The following is a 23,917-nucleotide window of genomic DNA, read 5'->3' as shown; positions in this document are numbered from 1 at the left end:
TGCAGTTATGCTATTTATTTAACGTTTATTGAATTATTTTAGTGTTTACCAATGTGTTACCTCTTTGTTTTACTAGGTCACACTTGCTGGATAACTAAATCAAGTCATGTAACAGTTACAATGCAATGCTTGAAATTATTTTTTTTTATTATTATTTATTTTGAGATCAGGACAGAGGCTTGTAACTTTGTCACGTGGTATAACGTTAAATGATGGAAAATCAATTAAGACAGTACACCTGTTCTTCAAGAGAATGTAAATAAAGATCTTCCTGCACTTGACATCTGACACCCACTTAACAGAGTGAGATTTCATCACCGAGCACTGAGCTTCACCTTCAGACAGAGACACTGAGTAACATAATAAGAGGCCGTGTTAAAAAAGGCTGTCCACATTGTGCTTATACAGCTATATTTCCTCAAACGGAGAAGTCTAGCAAACCGTTGCTACAACTAAAAGCGCGTCCATGGTTTCGGTGAAGGTCGAGGGTGTGAATGGTGGGCTTTTACTCGCAGTATAAATACAAAGAGCGCAGTCGCTGCTGGATTAAGTGCGCTGGGACGTCCTGAAGCAGGATTACAGCAGCAGACCTGCAGCTATGGCTGACACTTTACGACGACTGGTCAACTCATCTCCGTATGCTGTTTTGCAGGACAAACTGGAAGCTTGGTACAAAGACTATCATGTAAGTCATCAATCATTCAAGATGCACTTAGTCTGTGATCAACCACAACAGTAGTTTAGGCTACTATAGTCACAGACTTTACATTTCAGTCAGGTGCGTGTGTATAATATCAAGTGCACACATTCAGGATTCACTGATATCAGATTTAGGTATTCGAGATTCTGTCTGGGAACTGTTTTCACCACATTCATCTGCTTTGCGGCTGGAGTTTTGCAAAACTCAGTATGCACAGCAGCCTTGTTAGATGGCATATAATATATACTGGAGTAGCTGCCAAGCATCCTGAATTAATATGCGCAGTAGTGTCCTGCATTGTGCTTTTATAACAACAGACCCGAGTTGGAATATTTGCTTTATTACATTGCTTTTGCGGCAGAGTTTGGTTTCTATGGACGCTCGTTGTCAGGACAACTGGGACTCCATTCCTGAGCACTTCTGATTGGCTGAGAGCAAACGTGCGCGCTCCCGTCAGGCTTGTGTTTTCTGAATGGAGGGAGTTATAGGTGTTTATACTCTCTTCTTGTGTAATGAAATTTTACAATCAAAATTTACAATCTGTAGGGACTTTGATTTTAACCACACATGGGCCAGTGAAGCGTAGTTTATTTTATTTATCATTCATTTATTCTTAAAAAATAAAAATACGTTAAGAAATAAAAGTCAAGTAGAATGTGTTGAAAAGAGATTAGGCTAATTATTTGTTTTAATATGCTAAACATGTGTTTAGTTTTTTATTAATTTAGATATTTTTGTGAGTTAAAATGTCCAGTTGGTGTCTCTTGATAAGGGACCTAACACTAAAAAAATAGAGAAATGTAGTAGTTTGACATACTATTTTACTATTTCTTTAAAATATTAAGCAATTTTACTTGTAAGTTTGTCTACCAGTTAATGTTTTGGTTTTTGATTGTTTTAAATAAACATAAAAAAATGTAAAAAGGCACATTTAGTTCGGGTTAAATGAAGTATATATATAAGAATTTGGAATATCAGAATGAGTTGTTGTATACCTGTTTGTCACTATCAGCAAAGCATTATTGCAATGGCAAAAATGAAAAGGTATTGTTTTCATACTACTTGATCAGGAAGTGCGATATCCGATTTAGGCCATTGTTGCAGTTTGGGGGTGTTTCCACAAATGCTACTTAACTTGTCGCTGTTAGTTTCATACTAACTTCCTACACCTCATCTTATAACAGCCTCTGGTCATATTTTCTCACAGGTGTTCTCTTGTGACCAGAACCTGAATAGGTGCTGTGAGCTAGTGGAGCTTACCTCTAAAATTCAGGGTCAATTGTTCACCATACTCAACCTTACAGCACAAGAAGGTAACAAATGGACCTGCCTCTATCTTTAACAGTATAATCTCATTCACTTTCAGCATGTCACATGGTTATTTCCTCTAGCTGACCGTTAAACAATAACATTCAAGCAGATTCTCTGTCCTCTTCCTTCCTCAGGGGGACATTATTCAGGTGTTGACACACTGAAATCTCGCCTTTTGCCATGGCTCGGCTCTTGCTTCACCATTGCAGCTTCGTCTGTCTCCACAGATACCAGCCTTAGCCTCATTCAGGTCAGACGGATATCCAGAATCCTCTGTTGCTGTCTTTAACATTTGTTCCACATGTTAGCAACCACCAGTGTGTGTTTTGTGTATAATGGTTGTGTTCATGAGTGAAATAACTATTCTGTGTAGCCATACCTGCATGTGTGTGTGTGTTTCTCTGTGTTGGCGCTTGTATACTTTTGTGTGTGCCAATCAGGAATCTATGGAGAAAGATCGGAAGATTCGTGAACTATCCTCAGTTCATGAGAGCGACATGCAGAAAATAGAAGACAGGCTGTGTTCTACACGTGTGGAGTTGGACACGGTTAAACAGGAGTCGGTATCAATTCTAGTAACAAGTCTAAATGAGATAGTTGGTGCTAAGAGTGTCAGTAAGGATATGAAATTCTGTATGAATTTCTTTGTAAAAACCAACATCCTAATCAGGGTGCAGTTTGTTGAAAAACAAAGTTATGGGGGAATATTTAAAAAAAAAAGTCATCACTAGCTACAGTACGTTTACATGCATTAGTAATCGGACTGAAAAGCCTTCATGTACAACATCTGTCTAATTTTTATATTATGTTTTACAAACTAGTCAATTTTGAGAAGACTGGATATTTACTAATATTTTTGCTAAATAATAAGCTTTTCTGACATATTTTTCAGATTTTTGGGGTATATCATCAAGGTTGAAACAATATGATTGTTTATAATTGTGATATTATAGCTGTGGTTTTCTGAACACGGTGACTGAGGCACTGCATATGTACTCAAGTTCTGTTCAGAATACATAAATGCACATGTAAATGAAAGTGTGAATTGGATTGCAAAATTAAGGGCTTGAATAAACAGAACCCCAACCCCCGACAAATTGCACCCTGATCCTACACAATACATTGTAATACAGACGTGCTTAAGAATCAGTGTTACATTTTATACTCCATACAAATCAATCAAAGTCAGTTGTATTGTTTATTTGATTCCAGGCTTGCTGACACCCAGATTGAACTGGACTCCACAAAGAATAAATCTGCAACCACCCTGTTGGCCACAGAGGATGAAATACTATATCTAAAGGCAGAGTGAGTCAAAGATGGTGAACTTTAGTCTAAATGTCTGTTTTTCTCTTTGTGGATTAAACCATACTAGAACATAAAATGTTTGAGAATTTGAAATGTATTTTTTGTTAAATTACTGAGTTATGTATTTGTGTCAGCTTGCGAGTTGCTCAAGATCAGGTTGAGCTGTATAAGAGAAAGCTGGATGTACTTGATGACTATGAGAGGCAGGTCAGAATCCTACGAGACGAGATCTCGCTTCTCACCGCTGAAAAAACTGTTCTACAGGAGAGGTACGTTTGACATGAAAACACCTCATTGCTTCGTGCAAATGAGACTTACGCAAGCCTAGCTTACTCTCTTGACGCATTTCCAGATTGGTCAGGAGCGGTTCACCTAGTCCTCTTCCCCGCCGCAGTCGCTCCGTTAGTCCTGTGAGGGGTGAGTCTCCTACACGCGCACAACTCACCAGTTCCTCTCGGCACGCGCGGCTGGTGTCCCGTTTCTCAGACCTGTACGCCACAGAAAGACTGGAGTCCCAGAGTCTCCTGCGCAGATACATCGACGACCTGGAAACAGTCCAGAGGATCCTTTTTATCGCTGTTGTGGTAAGAATAACACTGGTTATCTATTTCCATCCTGTGATAAACACTAGTGTAGGCTAGTAATAATGTTAAGGTGCGTTCTACAATTATAGAACATAGCAAAGAACAAAGCAGTTACTTAATTTGAAATAATCTGATCCAAAATATTATATTATATTATATTATATTATATTGTATTATATTATATTATATTATATTATATTTTATTATATTATATTATATTATATTACATTATATTATATTATATTATATTATATTATATTATATTATATTATATTATATTATATTATATTATATTATATTATATTATATTATATTATATTATATCATATTATATTATATTATATTATATTATATTATAGCAGCAGGGAAGATGCTCTATTATATGCTGTACTATAATAATTTGTATTGTCCAAGGAATCATTCCAGGCTGCTAAGATGGCCTATCGGCAGTTTAAAACACGTGTGAGGAAGACCCTTTCCTCCACTCACATTGGTCCTGAGAGTCTGGAGGATGCCGTGGTGGATTACATTGTGAGAAATCTGGATCTGTATGATGTGCAAACAAGCGTTAATGTAGGTTTGACCATGGTTGCAAACACTGATACATTTTTGTGATTAATTGTGTCAGCTCTGAAATTCTAAATGTTTTTCATGTAATTTATTGTTTATTATAAGCCTATTTATTATATAGAGTTTTTTATTGTAATGGTATATTTTATTTTTAATAGTTTTAGTAACAACACTACTGCGTTCATACAAATGTAGTTCCCTTTAGTGTTGTTGAATAACATTTCATTTGTTCTTTGTTCATTTCCATCTACAGGATGTGATCAACGCGATGAACGTAAACCCACGCATCTCTTTCCCTCCCGAGGTGGACTTTGTTCTGATCAGTAGCTTCATTAGAGAAGCATGTCGAATAGCATTTGCTATGCAGACTCTGGACCCAGCACTGGACCTGGCCTTCAGCTCAGATGGAGAACTCTACAGTGACGTTAAGTGAGTGGAGCTAATAAACCAGACACACTCACACATACACATCAACACATAGCCAGGGTCTTGAGAGGCATCTTTTATCTCCTCACACACTGAATTTGAAATGCAGAACTTTTTCAAAGATGTATATTACACTTCTCTTCCTCTCAGGTACAGGCGCAGCTTTGACTCGGAGTTCACCGCTCCGCTGGTGGCGTATCACGTGTGGCCTGCACTGCTGGAGGGAGACACTGTCATACTGAAGGGAGAGGCGGTCACTAGGAGAGGAGCTCTGGTATGTGGAGGCTATTCAGAGAAAATCAATCTAAATAGCATTCATACTAATCACTATATACACACACACAAAAAAAAAAGAAGAAAAAATATATTAAAAAAAAGTCATGTTTTTGTGGATATTTTTGTTAATACTTTTTAATAAGTTTTATGCATTATTGTTAAAGAACAATTACATTTGTAAATATTAATAAATATAAATGAATAATATTATAAATTATTAAATATTAAAAATGTTCAAAACTGACTAAAACTAAATAAACTGAATTTGATTGAGATTTTTAAAGAAAGTGAAATGATGTTTGTGTGGATGTTTTCTCTAGTGGAGAAGCAGGAGTCGTAGCTCCAGTCCTGTTCGCTCTCGCTCAGGAAGCCCCAGCCGCACATTTGTGAGTTTCTACTGACAACTCCAGCAGTTAGTCTTCCAATTCAAGGAATAATTCACTTAGAAATATTAAATTGTCATTATTTACACACCTTTACATTTTTTTTAAACCTGTATGAGTTTCTTGTTTCTGTGGGACATAAAAAAAGTTCTTTATAGCAGAATGTCTAAAGGTGCTGTTTTCTTTATAATGAAAGTGACTTGTGACCAAAGCTGTCAAGCAAGATTTTCAGTGAATAATGATTTAAGTCAAACTGTTCCTCACACAAAGCTATCATATTTTTATAGTTAATTTATGGTGCTTGACAACCCCTGGTCCCCATCCTTTCACTGTATGAAAAAGAGCAGTTTAGATTTCCTGCTAAACCTCTTTATGCTTCATCCAGGTTTAAAATGAGGGTGAATGTCAGAATTTTCATTTTTGTTGCGAACTATTCTTTAAACATTTCCAAAAGTACACAAGAAAAACAATATAGTCCACAATATAGTATACAGTCCCCAATTCAGTTTTCTTCATTTTCTTGCACATGCTTCCTCACTGAGTCTGTGGGTTAGTACAAGTTCTTTGCAAATTCTTCTCTTCTGCTGTGGAATTCTTACAAAATAATTTCTGCTGTCTTTGAAGTCGTCTCACTCTCTCTCTCTGTCTCTCTGTCAGATGCCCAGTCGTAGTCGAAGCCCTTCCCCTGGACGTCTCTCAAGTAATCGACTTTAAAGTTTGATACCTGACCTCACGTCACGCTGGATACAGAACCAAACAGAAGCAGATTAATTAAAACATTATTATTATTATTTTTTTTTTTCCAGTTTTAACATTCTTTTCTATGTGTGGGATGAATTAGAAACTAAAGTGGAAAACAGTTACCTTTATTACTGACTCAGTGCTTATGATTTTTTAAACAGAAAACACTATTTACAAGCTCCACATTAATATTTTCTGAGTGGACTGCACTTGACTTGACTGCACTTGATTTGATTGGCCAGTTAAACCTTAATTATATTTGATCAGCACCGTGAATATGCATTATACTGATCTGTGACTCAAACTGAGGAAACAGCTGTCTAAACGTTAACATTTTACGTTTAACAGGACCATTGCACATTACACTACCATTTTTTTAATTAATATTTTTAATACATTTTTGAATGGTGGTGTATGTGCTTGTTAAGGTGCTCTGTTTGTCTGTGATAACTGGACAAGTCCTTTAAGGTGCTATTCTTTCTATTTTTTAGTATGCAGTGTTTTCATATATATATTTATGTGATTTTTATCTATACAGTAGGAAATAGAAAATCTGTTGTCTTCTAAGTTACACCTGCACACCAGCACTTTTGTCATTCAGATTCCCTGAAGAATATTAATTGGCTCTTTTGTAATGAGATCTGTATTTCTGTCATGACTCTAAATATAAGTGCTGTATGTGAAGTGTTTCTGCTGAACTGTAGTACATAATCTGTAGACACTAAAATAATCTTTTACAGAATGCATTGAATGTATTTTCCCTTTAAGGCTACTTTTAATGTCAATTTTATTTTTTTCCTAATGTTGGTGCTATTTGTTTTTTTTTAAACTTTGGTACAGAAGAATCAGACTGCAGTGTTTTGAGGTTTTAAACTGTTCAAAATCTCAGTCTCATAGTATAAGTTTAAGGTGCTCAGTCTGTTCTCCTAATTTTGTCATGTTTACTCAAATCATTTATTAAATTTTGTCTAAACATACAAATATGTGTGAGTGTGAATCATTAGTAACGGACCTACAACTTTTGGTTTTGTATTGTTAAACAGTTATTTTCATACAGTAAAATAATTTATCTGAGTGCACATAATAAAACACAAAAATGACTCAACAGTGGTCATACCATTAATGTATGTATACTATTACTTAGCTTTCCTTGAGTTATAATAGAATGTATAAAGGAAGCCAAGGTTACATAAAAGATGGGTTATACTAACGTCAATATAATGTGAGCACAAATGGTAACCTAGTCCAAAAACGTTATTCTGTCTGTACATACTTCCACTCGCCACCACTAGAGGTCAGTCACATCGTACTAAACTGAGGAGAATACAGCTTTATTACGTATCCATTATTTCACGGAAACTGGGATAATATTAAAGATCCACTCAATAAATAAAAAAGAGAATTCTTCTGAAAAGTCATTTTAAAAAATAATGTACACTCTGCAACTTCAGCATCCTAATAAAAGTGTTGTTATTTTAGTATCAGATAAATAGTTTAAAATAAAATAATTTCAATATTGTTATATTTATTAATATTTTGAATTTGCTTTTATTATTTGTTTATTTATTTATTTTTAGCAGTTATGTGCTTTTTCGTTTGTATTAACTGTTTTTGTTGTTCAAAAGCAGAATATTTGTATTTTGTTTTAATTAATTTTTTATTTCAGTTTTAGTGATTTTGTACTTTAACTTCAAATTATTTAATTACTTGCCAAGGCAACATTTTTTGTTATAAGTTCTATACACACACACACACACACACACACACACACACACACACACACACACACACACACACACACACACACACATACAGTATATATATATATTAGGGCTGTCAAATGATTAATCACGATTAATCACATCCAAAATAAAAGTTTTGTTTACATAATATATGTGTGTATACTGTGTATATTTATTATGTATATATAAATACACACACATGCATGTATATATTTAAGAAGAATATGTTATGTTTATATATTAAGTATATTTATATATAATATAAAATATAAGAATATAAATATATAAATGTATATACATGTAAATATTTTCTAAATATATAATTTATGTGTGTGTATTTATATATACATAATAAATATACCCTGTACACATACATATTATGTAAACAAAACTTTTATTTTGGATGTGATTAATCGTGATTAATCATTTGACAGCCCTAATATATATATATATATATATATATATATATATATATCATCAATCATTTTATTTCAATTAACAAAAGTTATTTTTAAGAGTTTCAGTTTTGGTTTTTGTTAGAAAACAAAAGCTTTTTGATTTTACATGTGGGTAACCCAGCCAAATATTACTCACTTTATCTCTGTAACTCTCTTTTATTGGACATATTTTTCACAGAATAAATGAATCATGGCTGACCGACAGTGACTGTACATTACTACAATGGCACTTGTAGTAGTGTAATTTTAAGACAGACAGCACAACATAAACAAAACATTACTTGTGTTCTTTCAAAGTATGGATTTTCAACTGTAATAAAAATAGAGAAAGAGAAAAAAGGGGTGAAAATACAGGAAATTTTTAAGAGTGGAACCATGAAGTAAAATAAATAGCTAGGCCATGTATGTGATAAGAGGAGAGTGGATTCATTGAGACCCTCTTGTCTTCACCACACACATGCACACACACACACACACACACACACACACACACACACACACACACACACACACACACACACACACACACACACACACACACACACACACACACACACACACACACACACACACACACACACACACACACACCAGCTACAGAGACATGCTGCTTTAGACACATCTGTTTGCTGCTGACTACAAATAAAAGCATCATTATATAGTTGCTATGGCATCGGATAAACTCCTGCTGTTAAAGGATGAGACAGGATGAGAGGATGGGGAGGAGTGTAACTGTAGAATGACTTCAAGGCCAAGTCATACCAACAAATAATAAAGCAGGCATCAGTAATACAGACTGGCGCAGCATGAACTCATACTCAATGGCTACTTATCATTTTCCTGAAATAAACAGATGCTGTATTTTGCTATGTGTCCCAGAAATACCCCAACCAGCTGTTATTTTGAGCGCAGTTGCTGCCGGACCTGGACTGTCCTTTATAGCAGACGGAGATCTGAGACCCAAGTAACCCAAAGTAACCCAAAATTCTGGAAATTCCATCATATACCTTTTCCTGAAACATTTTTTTTTCACAAACAGGGTATGGAGACGATCAAAAGCCGTTTCTTATCTTATTTTAACTGAAGATCATTGCCTATTTTGCTGTATTGAGGAAACATTGGTTTAAACTACGCTCTAAAAACTATACGAGTTACAGTAAATCATGTTGAGCCACTTGGTGGTGATCTTGCGTTAAGTTTGAGACACTCATTAGCTCAATGCATGAACCACGAGAGTCAAAAGTTTACAGAATGAGACTGAAATAGTGAAATAATAGGTTGTGTGCTCTTTAAAGAAACAGAACGAGAGAGAAAGGGTGGAGAGGGAATAAAAGTTTGAGGCTTTTCCTTGAGTCTCCAAGTTCAAGTTCAGTCAGAAATGAATGCATATGAGAGTGTGTAATTGAATTAGTCTCATCCACAAACTGACTGAGAAAGACAGAACACAGGAGACTTCAAGAAAGATAAATAGTAACAATCTATTGAATAATATGTAATAGTGACACTACAAAATTCCATCAGGTGTATCTTTTTGCACACAAAGATTGTTGAAGCTGATAACAGTGTTGTGTTTTAGAATGCAGGACAGTTTTCATTGCTGTCTTGCCTGAGTTCATTAAGTCCTGATGGTGAGGCCAGCAATAGTGTGGAGTCATTGTTCACAACTGCTAATTAACACTGGGAAATTGCCACATGCTAATGAGAAGAATTGTGGCTTTTGCCTGGAGAGAGACTTAAAGAAATAGAATGGCAAGAAGATAGATGAACTAACACTTCAGGGTAAGAAAGAGGGCACAGAACACGTGTTTACTGCAGAAACAAGAGTTCATCCTTAGATAATACATACCATCGGCATTATCAATCTAACCTTCAGGAGAATTACTTTTTAGATTCAAATAACGATTGCCAGTGTTGAGGGTAATGCATTATGTAATTAAATTACTTTCCCCAAGTTACTAGTAAAGTAATACATTACTTAATGCATTTACAAGAAATATCTGGATTACGCTACCTTTTCATATAAGGGCCTTTACAGTTACCAAGAATATATATATATATATATATATATATATATTAGGGCTGTCAAATGATTAATCACGATTAATCACATCCAAAATAAAAGTTTTGTTTAAATAAAATATGTGTGTATACTGTGTATATTTATTATGTATATAAATACAAACACATGCATGTATATATTTAAGAAAAATATTGTTTATATATGAAATATATTTATATATAATATAAAATATAAGAATATATAAACGTATATACATGTGAATATTTTTTTAATTTATAATTCATGTGTGTGTATTTATATATACATAATAAATATACCCTGTACACATACATATATTATGTAAACAAAACTTTTATTTTGGATGTGATTAATCGTGATTAATCATTTGACAGCCCTAATATATATATATATATATATATATATATATATATATATATATATATATATATATATATATATATATATATATATATATATATATATATATATATATATATGTATATATATATATATATATATATATACATATATGTATATATATATATATACATATATACATATATGTATATATATATATATACATACATATATATATATATATATATATATATATATATATATATATATATATATATATATATATATATATTTGTTTTTTGTTGTAGCATTACTTTCAATAAATAGTAACTAAGTAATACAACTTTTTTATGGAGTAATGCAATATTGTAATGTATTACTTTTAAAAGTAACTTTCCCCAACAATGAAATTGCATAGTCAATGCAGTGCATGTTTAATTATAATAATAATAACAACAATAATAATATTCAGAACCATCATTAATATAATTTATTATTAATATTAAATGAATTATTAATTACATAAATTAATACTGCTACTACTACTAATATGCTTATTATTATTTTAAAATAACATATTAATATTTCAAGATAAAAGGAACTTGAACTCCAGTAAGTGTAGTTTAGTAAGGCAGAGTTCATATCATTCTCTCACATCTGGCTTTTGGTGATGGATTTCAGTAGTTATGTCTGCAGACATGTGCAGATCCATTAGTCTTACAGATTCATTATATCCAGTGTTTGCCTGTTGCTGTAAAAACAGTTTCATGCCTATTAACTAGGATTTTGCATTGTAACACCAGCAGAGATTGATTTTATGTTATGTTGTTTATCTTGGACGGTTTTCCATGAGCCGTGTACTGGATCATGCATTTGGCTAAATACTTTAGCCTACAAGACGTTTGGAAATATGAATATGTCTGCTGAAACAAGCCAAAGAGAGGCTGTTAGATGCTCCAAACCACAATTTATTTTGGAACGGATTGAAAATGTTGAACATTTCTTAATGTTACATGTTGCAATCCTGTGTTTGGCAAGATAGACAGACGATTCTTCCTCTGGAGTCTCCTCTCTTAGAGGACTGTTCAGGTAATCACCCATGTGCCAACCTGAAATTGCCCTTTTTATCTTCTCTGTTTGTGTTCCTGCCTTTTCCCTGGAGGTCTATAGAAATATCCTTCCAGAGCGCACGTTTGGGATCTCCATGATAAAAACAGCAGGCCAGAATGTTCCTACTCCCAAACGTCCAACTGGTCTGCCGAGTTGGACTGGGGTGAAATGCTCGGTTGGAAAAGCTTGGTGTGGTTTGGTGTAGGTCAGAGGCATCTGGGCTGATCAGGCCTGGACGCTCCGTTACATATCCAGTGGAATGTTTATCCAGTTGTGCTGTGGTTTGAGAGACAGGAGAAGGTAACCGCAGAGACCTCCTGCTTGTTCACTGGAGGTAAGCTCTGCAGGGGCCTGCAACTGACTGTACTTTCCCGACACTGTGTTGAAGGAGGGGGTAAAACATATAAGTGTGTTTAGAGATGTCCTCCCACTACCATGCATATATCAGTTCAACCAGGCATCTATCAACAGATCTTTCATCAAATCTTCCTACCAAAGCCCTTGTTTAAGGATGAAAGCACTGCAGCAGCCTTTAATCAAATGTCCAAATACTAGAGGTTGACTGCAATAAATCATTTGAGACAATACTTTTTAAAAATCAATGCATTGTTGAATATGATAAAAAAGTATTTCAGACCCATAGAGGCAATGGTAGTCCAAAATATATGAAATCTGTCCAGTTTATTATGTAAACCAACATTTTTTTTTTCTAATATCAAAAGTTCTAAAAGCTGTTATCAGCCCTGATTAATCACAGATAAATCTTTGGCTAAATACCAATGTTATTTAAATATAATTTATATACTACTGTAGTTTATCAGTAATTAAAATAATTTTTATATTTTCAGTTTTCATTATAAATTTTGTTACTTTTTTAGGTTCTGTTTTTTTTTTTTTTATTTTTGATTTTTAATTTATTTTTTTTTATTTTTTAATTTTTATTTTGTGAGTTTGTTCTTTTTTAATTTTTTGTTTTTTTTAAAGTTTTTCGTCTAATATTTATTTTTATTTATTTTAGATTTTTAATATTTTTATTTTATTTTAGCTTTATTTCAGTTTAAAATGTTGTAAGAGTTTTATAGTTAAGGTTATAACCCTAAAAACACAAAATGTTCTATACACAGAACACCCCCCCCCCACCCCCTTTTTTAGATTCTGTGAGATGCTCAAAGGCAAGCATGACCTCATGGTTGAAGCTTATGTAACAGGTTACTGGTAGTGCATGGCTGGTCAGCGGTGAGCAGCCTTAACAGGCCGCAGTTTGAACCTGAGAGGTTGGATGTTTGTGGTTCAGCATGTGATAAATCCGTTTAGACCTGAGGCCAAGTGCAGCATTCAGAGCATCAAAGCCTTTAAAGATCTACAGTCAGCTCTTAAAAACACAAGCTAATGGCCACTAGAGACACATTTCCTGTCTTTAGAGTGGCCTCTCTGCCACTAGAACCTTTCACATATTTTTCACACACATTTACTCTTAGATTTGGTGTGACAACATACTTTTTTATGAAGCAGAGGGCCTCTCTGGCTTGCATGAGAATAAAGTGCATATCATCATTGATACTTGTGATGGATTGGCCCTCTCGTCTCCCGTAATTAGATATATTCTCTCATTTTAAAGCATTTTTTGAACTCAGTCAATGTTTCATTCACCCGAAATATTTCTGCGCACTACCTAATCCCCTCCATTTTCTACTTTATCACACATACTCTCAATCTCTCTGTGAAGGGGCATTTGATGTGTCCCGGTTGTGTTTTGTGAGCTGTGTTGAGTGAGTTGTGTTTTGGCTGGCTATGAGCTCTTTCTTTCCAAATGTGAGTCTAAAAACTGGGCTGAACCCAGACGTCCAGCGTTAACACGTTCATATTTCACTACACACACACAGACAGGGTTACAGGTGACCGCACCACACGATATAAATCACCAGTGATACAAAAAATATGAAGGGAGGAGAGGAAAGAGGAGTGGATAGTCAGAATGATACAGAGAAAAAAAGAAGACTAGAACAGAAAATAAAAAACAGAAGTGATAACTAAAAGATTAGTAATTTCATGGTTGTAATCAAAAATAACATAATAAATATATTCAATTATATATACAAATGTATTTAAAAATACATAAAAACGTCTACCAATAGGAATACGATGCCTATCTCAGCATTCCTATATAAGCTCCTTCAGTATTAACAACAGCTTTTGCATTGCTCAATGACCCTCCTCCATCCCCAACTCCTCCTCTCATCCAGTCAGGATTTGGCCTTTTGATTCTATTTTGAATCAGGCTAATTTCTAAAATGTGCACATGAATTTATTGAACATTAATGATCTCTGTAATACATTTATGTTGGTTATGTTCTGTTATCCTGGGGTTGCGCAGGGAGTTAGCTATTGCCCAGAGAAGAGCCATACCTCCAACCCAAACTGTATGCTAATTGTCAATCATCTTTGACGATAGTGGTCCTGACAGAAACAGGCTATATAATAAACCAAAAAAATATTTAATGTCTAAGATACCACTTTTGTTCACCAATATGCTAATTATTTCAGAAAAATATAAATCACAAACAAAATGGAGATGGCAGTGACAATTACATGTATATCGCTATTTTTTTTAAAAAAAATGCTGTTTTAAAAGAAATGGTGCTTATCTGCGAAATATTGTAAATGTAGCAACACACAGTGATGGCCAAATACCAGGATAGTTTTTTATTTTTTCCCTGAATGTTTTTGTCTTTATTTATACAGCACATTATGAAGAGCAGACGGGGCCAAGTTAGACAGAGAAAGGGGAAACAGGATTGGAGATTTATATTTGAGATGACCACAGCGCTGCCCATGAGGCTATCGGCTCTGAATAAAATAGTTAATTTTTTTCCTCTATGTAAACCAGTACTAGATGGGAATCGTTGGTCATTGCACTTTGTCATGCTCTCAGGCCTTTGCACTGCATTTCAATACAAGAATGCATTCAGTGCGAACGTCCCCTGTACCCACCCACATACAATCACTTTCTCCTCTTTCACACTCACAAACAAGCACATACCCATGTATAATGTAATGGGCTCTGGCCTACATAATAACATAGAGAGAGCTGTTTATGAGACACTTTTGACTTTTACCTATGTCTTGGCATACTATTCCTGACTGAGGTAATGCATAGCTGTATCACAAATACGTATTCACACAAGCACATCGAACAAAGTCCCTCAAGCTCCTTAGGCCAGTTAAATCCATCTGCTGCAGTTCTACTGAGTGACCACTGAACTGCAGTTTATGACTAGCAGGAGAATTGACAATCATGAGGTCATGAGGTTATATCAGCCAAGATATTTTAGCTTATATTATTAATGCAAGGCAAGTTGTCCCAGTGAACAAAAGCCCAATTACCCATGACATTACAACTGTCCGGTCCAGCGATGTCATGGTCCAACCCCCTCCACCGAGACATTAGCTTATTTCCTCTCAACAAAGGTCGATTTCTTTCATAAAATGTTCAATCTTAAGTCCACTCTGGTCCTCACGGTCAAACTTTCTTAGTCATGTTTTGTAGTCATTTCACATCTGCTAGTTTTCACAAAGTTTTAGTATTAATTTAGTCACCAAATGTCCATCCAGTTGCTCATCAGCTGAAAGCTTTGAGACTGCTGGACTTTATTAACTTGAAAAGGGGCTGTAACAAAAAAGGGATCTGTCAGTGGGCTGTGACTTTTATAGGAATGTTTCATCTTTCCATTTGTCACACCTCAAAGTGCCCAGTTCTTAAATTAAAAGATATGGTGAGAAACGACAAGCTTGGCTTCAACTGTGGAGACAAATGGAAAAAAGGAAAGGTTAAAAGTTGGACAAGAGCTGTGAAATCACTAAAATAAATAATTTGAATTTAAATTGAATTTTATGCCGCATAGTGAAGCAAGAGTGGGGAACCATGTTTCTGACAAGACAAGTGTTTTGTACACCTCGTTAAAAAGGTAAAAAAATGGTGAAATAGTAATGTTTCATAACAGATAAAAAATATGTTCAGAGCACCGCATGAGGCCTCAGACAGGGCATGCTTCAGTGGGAAAGTGTAGTTCAATGTGTAATGCCTTAGACCAGAGGTTTTTAGGTCCCCAGGGGACTGCAATAAATTTGTAATTTGTGTATATACAAAATTATTGTTTATAATCAAAATTACATTTTTTAAACTATATGTGCTTATGAGTTTAATTTTTTTTTATTAATTAATTTTATTATTTTTTTTTTTTATAAATTTGTTTCAGTTTTCATTCTGCATTTCATAGACTGGGTGGAATTATTGTTGTATACAGTATTAATCAAATTAATTGTTTGTTAATTTATTCAATTAAGAAACCTTAAACAGTATAAAAGCAAGCAAGTACTTTTAAACAAACTAAATTTACTTACTATTTAATTACTTAAATTTAGTTTCAGTGTGGTATCAGATTTTTGTATGTCACTATATTTGAATTGTCTCATGTGAATGTAAAAATTCAAATAAAAGAAAAGAAACAGAAGGTAAATGTTAGTAGCTCTAAATGATTCAATGTTGACCGCTGTCAGCTTATTGGGATATGAGCAGTGCACATCGAGGTAGGTAACCCAACTAGAGCCACTGACCAAACACAACTTCTTGCACATGATCTTGTTGCACATGATAGCAGTCAGCACTGGCCCCTCACCGCTGCCCTTATAAAAAACATATGGAGAATTATGATGATGGGAAAAACAGTGGTGCTTTAGTGAGCCATGCTGCGGGGAGGGTGAGTGGGATCGTCCAGGTGTGAGTCTCTCTACTTTATAGTGCTCAAGAGACTTTTTAGTGAACAGGCTGATTTGATCCTTGCACAGAAAGCAGAGGACAAAGCTCTGTTAGTCCACTCCAAATCCCTCTCTAATACCAATTACAATTCAGAAAAATGTGGTTAACACTCTGAGAATGATGATAAAAAGGAAAGAGAAGAAGTATCTAGGGTTACTGAATATGGGTACAGATTAAATGGATGTAGTGGTGAACTGAGGAGAGGGTCAGACATCACATTTAGATTCATAAGGCCACAGATAGACCCACTGATACAGTTACAGCAATATTACTTTAGGGGCCAGCTGCAATATCACTTATTCAAAATGAAACACTTAAACACAACAATAATTATACACTTAAATGTGAAAGGCAAAGGCTATGATTGGACACTATATACTGGCTAATGGCTACTATTTTTTTTTTTTTTTTATAAAATGAAACATAATTTTTCAACATTTCAAACAGTATATGTAACATTATTATCACATCACACTATCACCCTGCATGTCCAGTTATCATCTTGGAAATGTAAAAAAAAAAATAAAAAAAAAATAAAGGATTTCCAATCATATGAATCATACTTAAAATGAATGGTCAAATTGAGAGCAAATATAGATCCCGGTATTTCATACATTAATATTCTCAGACCAAAAACGTTAATTTGCAGCATGTACATACTGTAATGTTGATAAACTGCTACTTTTCCCCTTTTTTGCCATTCTGATTTTCAATAGTCCAGAATAGTGTTCAATAATTGTTGATAGTTAAACATGCAGTTTTTAGCAGAAATGGGAACAAAAGGTATAGTATCTTTCCACTAATAAAGCAAAAGTGTTTAGCAGCAGAGAGTAAAATAAAGCAAATAACAATTAAACAACACAATACACTCGACTGTATAACTCATTCAACATTCACCATGCTACTTCACACAGATTAAATAACACTTGTACATTTTATTGGAATTAACCACATATAATTGAGCATATTACACACTAAACTGCAGGGGACAAAAGGATTGCTAAAATTATACGTAAACCACGAGACTATTATCAGCCATTATAAACAGCACAAATGAGTGACGGTTAGCAATTGTTTGTAGACTTTCGGTTTATTTCATTTACTTGGCTGTTCTTTGGTCTTGAATGAGAAAGAATTAAAGGATCTTAATGGTATGCTCTTGCTCTAGTCACAGCACACCACACACAATATGTATTACAGATGACAGTTCTAGGCATTTAAAAGCTTTATGGCCTGACAATAAACAGCCCTATTACATTTAGGGTACTAAGTCTCCATGCTGTGGCTGCTGATGCTAATTTTAGGGGTCGTGCTTTGTTTCGAGTCCATTTTTCCCAGCATTAGATTCAGATCTGTGAGAATGAGTCAAGTTGTTTTGGTTTTGTTTGTTATAGGTTAGAGATTACTAGCTTTCATTTACACTGACCACAGCAGAGAACCAGTAGGAGATGGAGAGAGAGAGAGAGTATGAGTCACATTGAGACAATGGGCATGTTTATATGTACAGCATTTCTAATTAAGATCCATAAGATCCTGTGTCTGACTAAGGTCACGGGACTGAAACACTGTAAATAAATCTATTTCCTATATTTTTGCAAGTACTGATGTAGGATTCATTCATATTTGTTTTGATGTTTGACTTGTTTTTGGTCATTTGTCTTACGCAACTACCGATCACCTGCAGGTGTGTGAGGGTAATTGTTGATAAACTGATAGAAACAAAAAATATTGATTTAACCTGTTTATGGCCATGAGGTTAAATTGCTTACATAATCCCAGTATGATCATATTCTGAATATGAAGAGTTCATGAGAAACAAAAGTGATAGGAGACAGAGGTATTTCATAAATAAGAAAAAGTTAAATTAGAATATTGGTTACAACTTATCCTCATGCCGTTCCAAACCCATAAGTCCTTCAATCATCTTCGGAACACAAATGAAGATATTTTTGATGAAATCTGAGAGCTTTCTGACCCTCCATAGAGAACAATGCAACTGAAATGTTCTCAGGACCAGAAACGCAGTAAGGACATTGTTAAAATGATCCAAGTGACATCAGTGGCTCAACCATAATTTTATAAAGCTACGAGAATATTTTTTGTGTGCAAAGAAAACAAAAATAAGGACTTTATTCAACAATTCTTCGGTTCTTAATGCTGGTCCTTGGGACCCCTGCTCTGCATATTTTGCATATCTCTCGTTTAACACACCTGATTCAGATTACCAGCTCGTTAGAAGAGAGCTTCATGAATGAACTGTTTTCCAGCTGACATGTTCCCTACAAAGTGTTCATTGCTCTCTACTCCCTGCACGTGGGAATTTGGCTGAAGTTTACTTCACTTCAGAACAGACGAACCTTACTTCGGAAGTGTGAAGGGTTATTTAACCGTAATCGTGAGATTTGCATAGCAGTCATGTCTTGCACACTTAAATGCCCTTTGAATGGAACATACATACTTCGAACTGGAATCATGGTGCAATATCCTGTGATGCCAATTCGCTGAGCACTTCCGTTCGAATGGAACAAACCCCTGAAGCAGTAAGAGAAACATATAAAATGTGCAGCTGACGTTGTAGTTAACACACATGCACTGTGCCTTGTTTACTAGCAGAAGAATGCATGCACATGCGTCGTGGTCCACAGGCGTTAATCTACGTTACACTCTAAAAAATGCTGGGTTGTTTCAACCCAACTTTGGGTCAAATATGGACTAACCCAATTGTTGGGTTAAATTTTTACATTACATTTTTAACCTAAAAGTTGGGTTAGTCCATATGTGACCCAAAGTTGGGTTAAAACAACCCAGCATTTTATAAAGTGTATAATTAATCAGATCACCTGTCAGTCAAACTCCCTGCGAAAGGTCAATTGAACCCTTGTCCTTAGTATCGCCAGAGCAGGCACAATCAGTAAAGAAAGCTCTTAACTCAGATGTTCCACTAGCAAACATGATTACACTTTTTCATTGCTCTTTCTTTAAAACTTTCAGTTGCACTCAGTCACTCAGTCAGACACAAACACATTCAGACAGTGAGTCTTCTGGAGCAGAAGCAAACTAAAGGCATTTCCTTACAACAGAACTGGGAGCCTATCTGTGAGGTTATTTATGTCCCACAGTGGAGTGTGAGCAGGGCGTTGGGGGAGCATTTGAGAGTAGGGGTGTAATGGTACATGTAGGCTACATGTCGAACGAATACAGTTTTTTTTTTCTTCTTCTTCAGGAAATTCAAATAATAAAAGGCGTTTTGACAGTCTTTGATGTGGTATGACAGATCACTGTATAAACGCCTTAGAGAGCCGCTTCTGGGACGGTTCAGAAACGTGCTGGTATAAACCAAACACAAGAGCGGCCGCAATCATCTCCGGTTCCCGTGTCTGAGCCGTGACGCGCCGCAGACTTGTGCAGTGTAAATGCACTCTGAACATCTCACGCCTCATGTAATTGCTCAGTCAGTGTTTCAACCGCGGAAAGACATCAACAAAACAGCGTGGAAATAAAATGTCACATAGCATTTCATTTAATAGTTTACATGTTTGCATAGGCTACATTTTTTTTTAAGTTGAGTGTTGATAATCTATTAAAAAAAAATAGTAATTAAATTTAAGTTTGGGTTAAGCTGTAAGGTCTAATTGTAACCTTATAATGTAAAAGGGCTCCCTATAGTTTTAAGCATAAGCTGAGATAGTTTTTTTTTTTTTTATCACTAAGAACATTTAAACAATGTATTTAAAGAAAGAGCAACTTGTTCAGTAAACCACTGTTTATTAAAAAAAAGTTTAATTCCCCCCCCGCTGTACCGAAATCATACCGAACCGTGACGTTTAAACCGAAGTACGTAGCGAACCTTAATATTGTGTACGACGCTAGAGAAGTGTTTTCACTCTGTGGATTTGCAGAACCACGTCCGCTAGCGTTTACATATTGCCCTGCAGCTCAACACATCAACACTTGATGGCAGTGTAACTCCATGACAGAGTCTCGATGAGACAAAACACTCTCTCTCATTCACACTGCTTGGGGAAACCTGCCATATTATCTCACCAGTAAATGTGATAAACTTCTCTCATGTGTCATTTCTCTCTCTGTTGTCACTATATCTCCTGATACTGCTTTTGGAGGACTTACATTTACATAAAGAATTTACATTAGGTGTTTTCTGGCTGATGAACATGCTGAACTTCCCAGAGTGCAACAGGATCCACATCAGGTTTTTTAATTCACGGTAATTTGTCTATTTATCTATTGATAAATTGCAAGCTGAGGTATTAAACCACATCTGTGACATTTCCTGTGTCATTTCCTGTCAAATACATTTACAGCTTCTGACTAAACAGATCAAAGTGAGTCACCAAAGACCCCAAAGAGAGGTTTTACAGATTTACAGAGAGAATATGTTTTATTGTCAGCAAAACAAGCTGATGATTACTAATGCTAACAGAGTTTGAATAACCTAGGATGAGCGGCAGCCATGGCAACAGTCTGGAGGGTATACAAAATTAGGTCAAAACTAATTTGCTGTGCCTAGATCTAACATCGTCTTGGTCTGAAATTGCTTTTTATGAAAAGATGGCATTATCAGGTAGGAATCAGTTTATAAAGAAATGCACTTTAACATACTTTTTAAAAAGAGCAATTGTCACAGAAATAATATACTTCAAATGAAAACTTGAGTGTGAACCGAATGTTATGTTTTCAAGTTGTTTACAATTGAAGGATATATAAAATATAATTAGCCAAATTTAGTTTTAAAATATGGTTAAACTGTACTACTGAATGCACTGACAAGAATTTATGGTATTTTTTTATTTTCCACTGAAACTTGTACAGTATGTCATGTATTTAAATATATTTGAATTAATCAAGTTGCAGTTATTTAAAAATATATATGGTAAATGTGACTCTAAATGCAATATCACGTTACAAGCTTCAGTTAAAATATAATCAAGTCCTTTACATGTGTTTTAGTGTGTTAGTTAATACATCAAAATAAGTTCACTGCTTTAAAGCACAACATAGTATTAATTTAAACAATGATTTAAAACGTCCTTTAAAGTAAAACTTTAAAGTTATTTAAATTATTACAAAGGGCACTTTTCAAAAGTGTGTTAAAAAGTGTACTCTCTATAAGTAAGACTAATTGCAAATGTCCTTTTATTTCATTAATATATGCAAATATATACTTTTCTGTGATGTTTTGGACCCCATTGACTTTCCTTGTATGGACAAAAACAATTAAAACATTCTTCAAAATAACTTTGTATTTTTTGTTGTTTGTATCAACATCAGGGTAAATAAGTGATGACAGAATTTGTATTTTTTTAGTGAACTGGTTATAAAGTTTGTAGTTTGATCTCTGTTCTGTGACAGCATTCACCACAGATACACAACACAACAGATTCCTACAATCTGAGGAAAGGATAATATCTTTTCTATCTCACATGCACCAGAACATCTGCAGTTAAACATAAAGAATAGGGTTATAAATCCTTGCTCTCCCCTGTGAAACAAGGACCATTTTCTGTTTGGCTTCTTCAAAACAATCCCAGTTGTAACCCACGTTAAACTAATTCCAGAAGTCCAACTATTGCGTTGACACAAAACCTAAGGTGATCTACCTTTTGCAAAACTCATCAACACGTCTGAAATCAATTAGAATGAATTGCTGATCAAAAATGAGTTTTCATACTGGTCACATAAAGAAACCTGATCCTAAATCAGTATTAGTTCATATGTCTGGCCTCCAGCCTTAAACGCAGAACCAGATCACAGTCATAAATACAGTCCTCTTCACTATATATCTACTGGAAGACTAAATATATAACTGTAGATGAACACTTTGGAAGCTGTGTGTTTGTAATGGAGGGCTGCTATGACACCTTAATGAATATTTTGAGATGGTAAGTACAGTACTGAACGTCCTCGCAACCTTAGTGTGGGATTGTTTTTGGCTCATGTCACTGAATAAAGCCACCGCTGCTTTAAAGTTAGCCTTCAGACTAACAGCCCACAAGAGCTCTAGAGCTGAAAATAGAAGCATTTTAAAGCATTTGGAGGCTGTCAGATGAGGCAAAGATCACTTGTAGGTTTGTCATGGTGTCCAGCACTCCCAATGGAACAGGAAGACTAATGTTTCTGTTAGCATGGCTTCCGTTAATGGTCCCCAGACTAGGAGGAGATCACGGTCAGTGGTCATGGTCAGTGCTCACAGGGTTTGACAGGGAACCCATCGTCATATTGGAGAACTGTTTTTGAGATCAGAATGGTTGTGAGTTTGTAAAGGCCGCAATAAAGAGTGTAAAGAATATGTTTGTATGTTGTTTAGAAACAGTTTCCACAGAAGTGGTTTCTGTTTGAAACCTGAGGATCACTTTGTTTGAGATACAAAGAGCCAGGTGGCCATAATACATTATTATCATCATGTTTGTTATCATGTGTCAAGGTATGTTTGTTTGTCTGTGTGTGTTCGGTTCGTTTTCGACTCTTGGGGTGTAAAGCATGATATGGAGTTTTAATCTGTCTTTGGATAGACTTAAAAGTAAAAAACAAAAGAGAAAGTGCTTTAAAGTCTGATCAAATTCATTAAACTCTTCTGGTTAACAGACTCTCAAATAACAAAACATTGACAGATTGCATATGCAGACATAGACATGTTGCTGGTGTTTTCATAGCTGCAGAATCCATGTGTGTGCTTGTCACCAAGATGAATGGTCTATTCAGAGCGTTCATGTGTTCAGCTGAGCTCTGTGCTGGCACCTCTGCATATGTGCTTCCATGTGTGTGAGATTATATGTGTCAGTGATGGTTTTTAAGGTTTAAAAGCAGTTGAAGGGGAAAAAATGGAACAAACACAGCCGATGGTAAAAAAGGTAAATTTGAAATAATTTCTATTGAAGATGAGATCTTGCAAAACAAACAAAAAAACCCTGAACATTAAATATATTTTTGATCTATATGCCATGCAAGTTTAAAAGACTTTCTAGTCTCCTACTATTTAACATTTTTGTTCTAAACAAAGAACAAGAAACACTAAGTGCAATGTAATGCAATCCAAACCAAGAAACTTTAGAACCAGTGATTTTTTGAAAAACCACTTTAAAAATGGTCCTTGAACC

General features: G+C 34.9%; 1 protein-coding gene across 1 annotated transcript; it reads left to right on the top strand.

The window, feature by feature from the left end:
- The first annotated feature begins 222 nt into the window (after positions 1 to 222).
- On the top strand, positions 223 to 7,280 carry spata18 (spermatogenesis associated 18). The gene is made up of 12 exons (XM_042747010.1): positions 223 to 685; positions 1,908 to 2,013; positions 2,146 to 2,261; positions 2,452 to 2,570; positions 3,224 to 3,319; positions 3,454 to 3,588; positions 3,672 to 3,903; positions 4,318 to 4,476; positions 4,727 to 4,902; positions 5,050 to 5,173; positions 5,496 to 5,561; positions 6,216 to 7,280. The coding sequence occupies exons 1-12, from the start codon at positions 599 to 601 to the stop codon at positions 6,270 to 6,272; spliced, it is 1,473 nt and encodes a 490-aa protein (XP_042602944.1). The 5' UTR covers positions 223 to 598; the 3' UTR covers positions 6,273 to 7,280.
- Positions 7,281 to 23,917: the final 16,637 nt, after the last annotated feature.

Source organism: Cyprinus carpio, chromosome B20, assembly GCF_018340385.1.
Source record: "Cyprinus carpio isolate SPL01 chromosome B20, ASM1834038v1, whole genome shotgun sequence".
Taxonomy (NCBI): Eukaryota; Metazoa; Chordata; class Actinopteri; order Cypriniformes; family Cyprinidae; genus Cyprinus; species Cyprinus carpio.
This window is presented reverse-complemented; position numbering and strand designations above follow the sequence as displayed.

Excerpts from the sequence above, each read along its gene's own strand:
- spata18 (XM_042747010.1), top strand. The coding sequence starts at position 599 with ATGGCTGACACTTTACGACGACTGGTCAACTCATCTCCGTATGCTGTT. Across the intron at positions 3,320-3,453 it reads ATACTATATCTAAAGGCAGA|CTTGCGAGTTGCTCAAGATC; the intron begins GTGAGTCAAAGA and ends TATTTGTGTCAG. Across the intron at positions 5,562-6,215 it reads GAAGCCCCAGCCGCACATTT|ATGCCCAGTCGTAGTCGAAG; the intron begins GTGAGTTTCTAC and ends TCTCTCTGTCAG.